This window comes from Syzygium oleosum, unplaced genomic scaffold (assembly GCF_021117445.2).
Source record: "Syzygium oleosum isolate NSW1041296 unplaced genomic scaffold, Sole_v2.1 Sole_v2.39, whole genome shotgun sequence".
Classification (NCBI taxonomy): domain Eukaryota; kingdom Viridiplantae; phylum Streptophyta; class Magnoliopsida; order Myrtales; family Myrtaceae; genus Syzygium; species Syzygium oleosum.
In genome coordinates this window covers 1,824,793-1,835,186 of record NW_026607523.1, presented here as the reverse complement: position 1 = coordinate 1,835,186, position 10,394 = coordinate 1,824,793, and the positions used below count along the sequence as shown (strand labels likewise).

Genomic DNA, 10,394 nt, shown 5'->3' with positions numbered 1-10,394 from the left:
ACAAAATGCTTGAAAATCCAGAAGGCAAAAAGCATGATTTAGGAGCCTTTTTCTATCTAAATAACATAGCACACAAAACTTGTTTTATAGCCAACTTGTGAGTTTTGTTCTCTTTTGATCCGGTAGTCACCAAAGGGCCGGGATGAGATCCCCGAGGATTCATGGTACCCCGAGTTCCAGTTGCATCGGATCACGTGGTGAGCTGCGATCGAATTGTCTATTCTCTTTAGGCATCGTCATAAAGATCTCATGTCGGATACTGAATCTGCAAATCAGAGATCGGGGAGAGATCATCATCACTCAACGCTACAAATAACGCATTGCTTCAAGTTCAAGATAGGCCAGCCCCATACCATAACGTAGCTCCATCGAGGCATTAGAGGTCTGGAATCCTTTCACAAAAAGCAAAATTACATAGCTTACAATTGTAAGCAGGTACAAAAGCATGATGCCATGTTGCCTTCCATGTGAAAAGACTACTCGTGGGATGCCAATTGCCCTTCAACCGAAGATGTCAAGATCACATTAATATAAAAGGTCGGTCGGCCCAATCCCTTTGACGTAATGTGGATGATTCGTCAACGAGGACCCATAAATTCAAAGGTTCTTCTCCTTTGGCGTGCGGTATTCCAGCAACTACGTCTAAAGTATTGAAGGGTTAAATTGTTTTACAGGCCATCGACTAGAAAGAGAATTACATATATAAATTGGACCGTCACTAGTAATGCATGTGGAAAAGAAAAGGTTTAGGTTAAGGTGACAAGGTTCGATAATGCAATGCTTGTTTATCCCCCAAAAGGTAAATATCGATATGACATAATATTAAAGCGCGAAAATTAGTCATGTAACATAAAAAGCGAATGTCGGGTTTGGAGATTCGAACATGAGGGGGGGCGGGGCAAGAGCCTTTGCTTGGACCTCTATGATGATGAGATGTCAACAACTCAAATATGAAAACTTAGGGTTAATACCACGAAAAACTCCAAACTGGTACACCTCTGATAATTTTATCCCAAATTAATTTTTTGACCAACCAAAATTCCAAACTGATACACCTATGACAAATTTACCCTCTGTTAGTTTCCTTTAAATTTTACCGTTAAATTAGTGAGTTTGATGCACGTGGCAATTGACGAGTGTATCAGTTTAGGGTTTTAACAATCTATTTGTGACAGAATTGCTAATTTGTGATTTTTTGTAGTATTAATCCAATTTAACAGAGGGTAAATTTGTCACAATTGTACCAATTTGGGGTTTTTTGTGGTAAAAAAATTAGTTTGAAGTAAAATTGTCACATGTGTACCAGTTTGGGGTTTTTTGTGGTATAAACCCAAAACTTTAAGCAATTAGAGAACTAGACATGATCAAGCGAGTTATGCAGAACTAACTAGATAAAAAGAGCTAATTTTATCCTAAAAGGAATAATTATCAATAAGGAATAAGCACCGTAAAATCGCACCTATTTGCTCTTTAATATGGAGGCACATGTTATGAGAAAATTTGAGTAGTCGAATAAAATTAATTATAATTAAGGATAAGTCATTAAGGTGAGGAAATCATAACAATTGTTTCATGATGAGTAGTGATATATGCTTAGGTAGAGGTTTTCTCTTTGGAGAATGCAACAAATTCTATGTTTGTAATGATATAAAAAAGACGTTTCTAATTATTTAGAGTTCTATGTGTCATTATGAGAGACGACTCATTATATAAATATATATATTATATATTAAGATCTTGGATTTTCTTAAAAGAGAGGTCTTCTTTTAAGAATTGAAGTTGATTTTCATTATCTTTAATAATACAATTGATTTCGGAGATCGAGTGTTCTTGCAAGAGACTTATGTTCCTTGTCTGTTTTTTTGTGATAAAATTAGAAATGATTTTATATCGAAAAGCGTTTGTTTCTATACCTTCACTTGTTACTTCGGAAGGCTGGATTAGTTGGATGAAATGTGTACCAAAAGCATTTACGCCAAAAAGTGACCAATTTTTTGTTACCATTGACGTACGATAGACTTAGTTTTTTTTTCGGTCGAAAACGATAGATTTAGTTGATAAAAGCCAAGTTTGGTAATTTATTATCGACTATGTGAAGAATCGTCAACTTGAAGGAATCAACAAAAAGTAGAGTCAACAATATCATATGCAACCATCAAAGAAGTAACTGCCAATGTAATGGAACAAAGGAACCGTTAACATAATAGAGTTGAAGAAACTGTCCAAGTAGTGGAGTTGAGAAAGCCGTCAAGAAAGTGGGAACAGCATAACCGTCGATAACCGTTTGTAACTTTTGTTGGTAACTTGCCTTTGTAATTTCTGTTTGTAACCTCCTTTGTAACTTCGTCTTATAACCTCCGTTTGTAACTGTGGTTTGTAATTGCTATTTGTAACCTCCATTGATAACCGTCGATCGTAGGCTTTAAATAGTCACATCGTACTCTTCGAAGATCCCCCAACAAATCAATCAAAATGCTATCTCTCAATTATCTTTACTTTCCTAAACTGCATTTTATTTTTCCTTAGATGTAGCTTTCCGTTTCGTCTCATTGATTGAATTCGGTGTGTATCTCTATCATAGGTATTGCGTCGTCTATTAAATTCCGGCGTTACATTTTTGCATATTCTCAAGCTTCGTCGTCGATTAAATTCTGGCACAGTTTGTGTACGTGTATTTATGTGAAAGTAGCTGTATTTTCAAGCTTTGTTGTCGATTAAATTCTGATACGGTTTGTACTTACATTTCAATTCAAAATTCGAAATAAAAGTTTGGAGTTATTTCTTGTCTGTCCGGATATTTCCTATTTGGAATCACCACAGAACCTGTCTTCTCTCATTAAAAGCCGAGGAATGACTTTTAGTGAAAGATATTTCGTTGAGAAAGTAATTTTGGTGAAACACTATTTTAAGTGTATATAGGTTATGATGTCAATCCCAAGTTTCCATTAAGATGAAATAGAAGTACAAGCAGCATAACCGCACTAGCGACGGCCAACACCGGTGGCGGTGGTGTCGAGATCAACAACCTTAAAAAGACTCAAAGTCGAATGAATTTTTTGACGTTTACTAGTCCTCGTGCTAGTTGTCCTCTTTAATGAAACTCGTCTTTTTTCTTAATGAAAGAACCATGTTGCTTCCGTACTAAGGAATTCAAAAGGTTTAAGCACATGTTGGATGGGCGACGAATCCCGCCATAGTTCTACGAGTTCTTAGGGATTTCAAACATATTAATAGGGTTTGTCTGCAAAAGTTCTCCTTTTCATAGAAAAGATCCGAGAAGCATTGCCGGCAACGGGCACTAGTCGGGTTCGGGACGGATGATCTTGTCGGGAATCGAAACCCGATAAGTTCAATTAGATCTCAGATCTAGCGCAAAACTGAGTTGATCAGCGATGCTTTCACATGGGAGTCCTACACCCAACTCGTGAGATTATACGTGATCCAAAACCCGGTGACAACAATTCGTCTCGAGCTAAGTATTCTTCGATATAAAATAAATGGTTAATCATCTCATCACACTAAAAAGAAAAAAAAACCTCCTCTAATATGTATTAGTCCGATAGTCTAACCGATGATGAATCGGAATTACGCCAAGAGTACACTTTCGATTAATTTTCTTATCTTTAGATTAATTCTTTTATCTCATTAAGATTTTAATTGCTTTTGATCATGAATTGATATTGGGATTATTAAATTATTTCCAGTCAGCGATGCTTTCGCATGAGAGTCCTACACCCGACTCATAAGATTATATGTGATTCAAAAAATCAATAGCAACAATTCGCCTCAAGTTAAGTATTCTTTGATATAAAATAAATGGTTAATCATCCCATCACACTGAAAGAAAACTCCTCTAATGTGTATTAATCCGATAGTATAATAGATGATGACCCGGAATTATGCCGAGAGTACACTTTCGATTAATTTTCTTATCTTTGGATTAATTTATTGGGCTTGTTAAATCATTGCCAATCTTTGATGTTTCTTTTTCCATTCCGCTACCTTTGATCTAATTTCCTACCTTTTCTTGCTAACATTTTTTTCTTCCCTTTCTACAATTCCTAATACTCTGTTTTTCATTTTCATGTTCACAATGAAGACGAAACCTTAAATTTAGTGTGTAATAATGATGCTGTCATGAAAGCACGCAACTGTCTCTGTCCGGGCTCATCTGGGTTGACCCAAGAAAAGAGTTCCATTGGAAAGCGCAAGCTCTCTTGAAAAGATGAAACTGGCCGTAATAAAATCAGCAGCACCTTCGTCGCATCGCTTCTGTGAAACTTTGGGTCCATCTTTGTGTACGCGCGCACAGAGAGAGAGAGAGACGGTGGTCTCTTGCTTCTCGTAGCTGAAGCCATGATGAGAAGCTTTTTCAGCAACAGTCAGCACGCCAAATCTTATCGTTTTCTTGGTGCTTTTCGACAGGCCTTGATTTGTTTAATGTAGAGACGCGCAGTTTTTCCGTTGCCCATCCTCGCAAGAAAGAGCCCGCGGTCCTCCTTCGCCAACCGAACTCGACCTAACGCATCACCCCACGTGCGAAGCTTCTATCTTGTTTGGCCTCTCATTCTTCATTTTAAAGAAGCAAAAGCAGAGGCAGAGCATGTAGGCAATTCGCGTGGAAAAGTCTGAACCTTTTCCATAGGTGAGTTATTTGATTCAAACTTTGCCGTCATTTTCTTGATTTTTTCTGAAAAATCTCTCGAACTTCTGTTCTCTGTCTCTTTCTCTCTCTCTCAGGTGGGTGTTCTCTTGGTTCAAAGTCTTCTCTCGCTGGTTCAGTTTTCCCATGCTAATTCTTTTTCCTTTTTCTCATTTTTCACGTGGGTATTCAGAGGTTGTAGTTAATCTTTCCAGTTTTAACTCTTATGCTCTCAGCATCTTTCTGTGGAAGAGTTTTGTGTTGTGAATTCATATCTGGGTCTTTGATCTCGTTTGTGTTAAACGGTTCCCTTCTGGTGACTGCGCAAAATTTTCTTGTCTGGTTGTTTCATAGCTTGTTTCCTCCTCTTCTTGCCCCTCTCGCGTGAATTTGCTCGGGGGTGCCATTGGCGTTGACCTGTTTGTTCTTTTTCATTTCGTCAGACCTTATTTTTCTAATGCTAGTTAGCTAGGCGCGAGTATCTGACTATCGATCGCCGGTGAATTGTGACAGAACAGAAACAAAGAATGATTAAAATTTGATATGGGGACTCTTCTTTAATTTGGAGCAGATTTTCTTTTTTCCTTGGCTGTTGCTGTCTCTTTCTTTCCCCATCGGTTGTCGGGGAGGTGATTTGTTTGACTTCGTAAAATATATCTCCACAATGGAAGACTTGACTAGGAAGAGCTTACATTTGTAATCCTTGCTTGTTGATTTGTAGTCATCACATTATTGATTCGCTGGCACAAAGCAAGGTCCAGCTATTTTGAATTTTTGATTTGGGAAGACAGCATCGAGTTGTATGCAATGGAGTGCTTCTACTACTTCAAGAACAGATTGAAACCCAAGGAACGGAGATCGGCGCCGGAGTTGGAGAGAAAATCGGATAGTTCAGCGGCCACCACCGATCGTGTCGCTAAGTCGTCGTGCTCAGCCAATTCGCCACGCGGTATACCAGAACTCTATGAGGAGAAGGCCCACAATTTGCGGGTGTTTTCTTTCTCGGAGCTCAGGCAAGCAACCAATGATTTTAGCAGGCTTCTTAAGATTGGAGAAGGTGGATTTGGGTGTGTTTATAAAGGTTCCATTAAGCCTGTCGACCGAAAGGGCGAGCCAGTGCAGGTTGCCATTAAGAAGCTTAACAGGGATGGGTTGCAGGTGCGGAATTCTGCATTCTTTTTACAGTATTTGTTGTGGACAATACAGAGAAGTTCAAATAAGTTGGCTTCTTTTCGTCACATTTCTTGAATTTGGAAATGCTTAATTCTTTGGATTTTCAATCCTAAGCTTTTAATAGCATTGATGCTCTCCGTAGACAACCTGCTTTGTGACTTTCGTCTTATCCTCATTTAAACTATATTCCAATGAACCTGTTTTCTCCTCATTCAGAGATCAAGGTCAGATTTTCGATTTTGCACAACTCCGTTAAAAAAAATTTGAGTGGGCCATCGTCTAAATGAAATAGCAGTATATTCAATTGATAGGTCAAGTAGATGCTCCGCAGCTAGAATTTTCCATCTACCGTATTCTTGTTTCTCTTTTCTGTTTAGGGTCATAAACAATGGATTGCAGAAGTTCAATTTCTCGGCGTTGTGGAGCATGCAAACCTTGTCAAACTCATAGGATATTGTTCTGAAGACAGCGAGCGAGGAAGGCAGCACCTTCTCGTGTACGAGTTTATGCCAAACAAAAGCTTGGAAGATCATCTTTTTAATAAAGCTTATGCTGCTCTTTCGTGGCAAGCTAGATTGAGAATATTACTTGGAGCAGCTCAAGGTTTGGCTTATCTTCACGAAGGATTAGAAGTTCAGGTACCATTATAGATCATCATTGACTTTCGAACATTTGCAGCTTCAATTTCTGCATCTTTGATTAGCTTCCAAACTTACTTTTTATGTTTTTAGAGTACAACTGTTTTTGCAAAACTAGCGAGTCTCGATGTATGCCTTTTGCATTTAAGGAACTTAGCTTATAGTGAGCTGGTTGGCTTGTCTTCCCCTAGTTAAATATGTGAGATGCGGTTCAACAGCCTTTTTCAGTAGCCTACACCATTGCCATGTTGACCAAATGCAGCCTCCCAATATGCTTTTCTCGGATTTTTTACATCATGAAGTGAACAGAAAGTGCTGCAAATATATATGATCTTTATACGACTTTGTCCTGAGAACTCTTTCTTTTTTTTTTTTTTTTGGTGAAAGGGAGAGGTACATCAAATGGCTTATATCTCCATTGTGTTAATGATGTGGTTCAGTGGTAATATTTGCTCAATGATCAGTTCATTTGGATTCTTAACTAGCTTGTTTAGGACGTATGACAGTTGAATTGAACTTAAGTCATTTAACTCAACCATGTTCAGTTCATGTTACTGACAAGTGGACCATATTGCTGGTTGGTTTTCTTCAAAACGCTGGACCTGGGTTCCTCACCTTCTACTGTTGAAGAGTTCATCACTTTGACTTAACAAAATTCGATAGATCAGGTTGAAGCTTAAATTATCTTGAGTCTTCAGTAAGTGGAGTAAGAATGATGAGGATATGCTTTATATGTCTCTAATATGTGGAAGAACTAAGATTCTATGCAAGGACAGGCAGCCCTTTCAGGAATCTATTGGAAAAACAATTGTGGTTTTCCGATCTTCTCAGCTGGATTTTGTTCCAATAATTTAAGTATTCAGCAATCCAACTTACTCAGTATCCATATGATGTTTCTAATCAAGTGACTTGATAGCAATCATTTCCTATTCTTCATTATTTATACATACTGATGCTAGTGTTTCGAGTCATTGTTTGATGTACTAAAAAGTTATCAGCTGCATCATTTGTCTACTATGGGCTGAGTTGCGAAGCTCCAGGCTATTGTCAGGAATTTTGTATCCTCCATTCAAATCGATTTGCTTTCACTCTGAACGTGTAGGTGATACACAGAGATTATAAGTCCTCGAATGTATTATTGGATGAGGACTTCAAACCAAAGCTTTCAGACTTCGGGCTTGCACGGGAGGGACCAACACATGACCGTACTCATGTTTCAACTGCTGTAAGTTACACTTAACTCATTCTCGACCCCCTGTAGCCAATTGTTTAGAGACGGTAATTGTTCTTCCGTGGAAGACTTGGTAACATTTGTTGAGCTAAAAGTTTTCACGGTGCTCAAATCCTTTTTCTCAATTAGGAAAGTAACTATGGGAGCATTGACAATCTTTTCCAATTTGAAGATCTATCCGTAAGACCAAAAAAACAAAGGTGTTTGGCTTTGTTGAAATGACCAATAGCCTGTCTCAATTCTGGGCAGAACATTTTCTCAAAATTCAGTGCATGGCTTATCTAAAATCGTTATTTTTTCATATGAACCAAATCTTGCAATGGGAACAGAAGAATTTTACAACTTCATTGCTTATGATAACTTTTTCCTTGACCAGGTGGTAGGAACACATGGATATGCTGCTCCTGATTACATTGAAACTGGTCACTTGACAACTAAAAGCGATGTGTGGAGTTTCGGTGTTGTTTTGTATGAAGTGCTCACTGGAAGGCGATCACTGGAGAGGAACCGTCCGAGAACTGAACAAAAACTTTTGGAATGGGTGAAACACTATCCTGCTGATAGTAAGAAATTCAGCTCAATAATTGATCCCCGACTCGAGAATCAGTACTCAATCAGTGCGGCTCGCAAGATTGCTAAATTAGCAGACAGTTGCTTGTTAAAGAGTTCAAAAGATCGGCCGAAGATGAGTCAAGTGGTGCACGGTTTGCAGGAGATAATACAGGTTTCGGGTGCCGGAGATGATGCAAATCAGGCAGCAGATAGGAGCTCCGACTTTAGTGAGAATGAACCGGTCGACTCTGAATCGAAGCCTGGTGAATCCGGAACTTCTGAGTCATGGAAAAGGCGAATGGCCCATTTAGCTAAATTGGGAGAGCATGTTGAGAGCGCAAGCAGGAGAAGATTTATGATCATGCAGAGGGCAAGAGTGCAATAAAATCTTGCTCTTCTTAATGCAATCGGATTACTCCAATATTTTCGCTCAATGTCATATAAACTTGAGATTTTTCGCTCGGCTCGGCTCGGCTCAGCTCTTCCTTTGTACAGGTAACGGAAGAGAGATGGTAAATAGATTGTTTCGTTTATCATTTTGTATGTATCTACATGTTCCTGCTTCTTGACATGAATAGATCTCAGGGATGTATGTACTTTAGCAGTCTGCCGCTCCAGAATCTAATTTTCAGAGTGAATTTGTGGCGTTTTTTTTACTCTCGAGAAAGAAACCTGTCTGCCGAAAGCTACGTCCTCGCGATGAAACTTACGCGTTGCATTGCCATCACGAGTCTGTCTTAAAAACTTATCAGCCACACGAATAAGTTAATAACCACGTAAAATTAATTTGTTCGTTTCTTTTAGCAAGATCACTAACTATACACTTACCAGTTATATAAATGAGCGAACTTGCATTTTTCTTTTTCCACGAAAGGTTACCATCAACTTTAATAAGTTGCTAACTCAAGTTACTCATTGTGGCTAACTTTTCGAACTTAAATTTATTAATCAGATCAATCTTTGACGGGGCTAAGTTTCTAAATAGGATTCTTTCTTTTTTGCTTTTCTTCTTCGTTTTAAGTATGACCTCTGTACCAAACGAATTCTCATATTAGTCTTGTGCCTACACACTTGACATGGTAGCACTTTGCAGTTACATCAATCTGGTAGTTTTCACTGCATAAGTAGCTGAAAATCATGTAAAGTAGCAACGAAAATGAACATTGCCCAACAACTCAATGCAAGAGAGACTAGGCAAGATTGAATGTGATGTTGTTACTTCAACATCAACATTCAACATACTTGAGGTACACTTTGTCAGTGATCCGAAATCCATTTCGCGTGCATGAAGGTTTTCAACACCTTCGTCGTCGAAAATGATTCAGTCCACTTAATTCAGCGTGGCTCTTATATGCCCATATTGAAAAAGGGAACGTACCTATCCAGAGCTAATGGATGGCAATTCCATACTACTAAAGGTGATAGAGGTGGTAAGAAAAGAAAATAGCCGACTGGAGGGCAGCGCCATATGTTCTAACAGACGGTACCTTACCCCCGCAAAGTTTCTCTCAGCCCTTGCTCTGATGTGTCCTGCCGAAAGGATCTGACTATATTACGAGGGAAATGCATGGAGTTTGTGGAGTTCACACACGGGACGAGCGTTAGCCCATAAAGCAATGTGAGGGCTATCATTGGCCCTCAACTACGAAGATGCCGAGGCACGTGCTCGTCCGAAGCTTGTCAGAAACACTCTTTAAATCCTCAACTGACACCCGGTGATCTGCTTCCCATACCTTCTTCCTGGTCCTTTTGCCACCTTTCCCATCTGCCTGAGGACATAAGGTTCGCATTAGTAAACAAAGGATTGTTTCACCAGGTGTAAGTAGACAGAAACTGTGAACAAGATCTTTTTTTTTTGGTAACCGACAGTGAACAAGATCTTTGTAGATGCAATATAAGAGAAGGTTGACAGCTCTCAAAGGGAGCTGAGATGACAAGCTTCCAAAGGGTCTTATTGGCCAATTGGACGACATACAAAGAACACGACGTGCAAAACTACGTGTACAAGAATCTTGGAGAGAAGACGATGACATGAGTTACGAGGTCGTCGGAACTTCTGGGTTGGAGGTTGCAGGTGGTGCAGCCGGTCTAGACCGAGAAGAAGGCGGCGGCTCAGCAGGCCTAAGTCAAAGAGAAGAAGACTGACATGTAGGAACCC

General features: G+C 39.2%; 1 protein-coding gene across 3 annotated transcripts; it reads left to right on the top strand.

The window, feature by feature from the left end:
• Window positions 1-4,228: 4,228 nt before the first annotated feature.
• On the top strand, window positions 4,229-8,890 carry LOC115691935 (probable serine/threonine-protein kinase PBL19). 3 transcript variants are annotated; one of them, XM_056305735.1, is made up of 6 exons: window positions 4,229-4,645; window positions 5,364-5,800; window positions 6,193-6,311; window positions 6,390-6,453; window positions 7,556-7,678; window positions 8,061-8,890. In XM_056305735.1, the coding sequence occupies exons 2-6, from the start codon at window positions 5,450-5,452 to the stop codon at window positions 8,619-8,621; spliced, it is 1,218 nt and encodes a 405-aa protein (XP_056161710.1). In that variant the 5' UTR covers window positions 4,229-4,645; window positions 5,364-5,449; the 3' UTR covers window positions 8,622-8,890. The 3 variants fall into 3 exon arrangements, with proteins under 3 accessions (XP_056161710.1, XP_056161709.1, XP_030474541.1); XM_056305734.1 differs by adding an exon at window positions 4,741-5,271 and having other exon boundaries at window positions 4,246-4,645; window positions 6,193-6,453; XM_030618681.2 differs by having other exon boundaries at window positions 4,248-4,645; window positions 6,193-6,453.
• The last annotated feature ends 1,504 nt before the right edge of the window (window positions 8,891-10,394 follow it).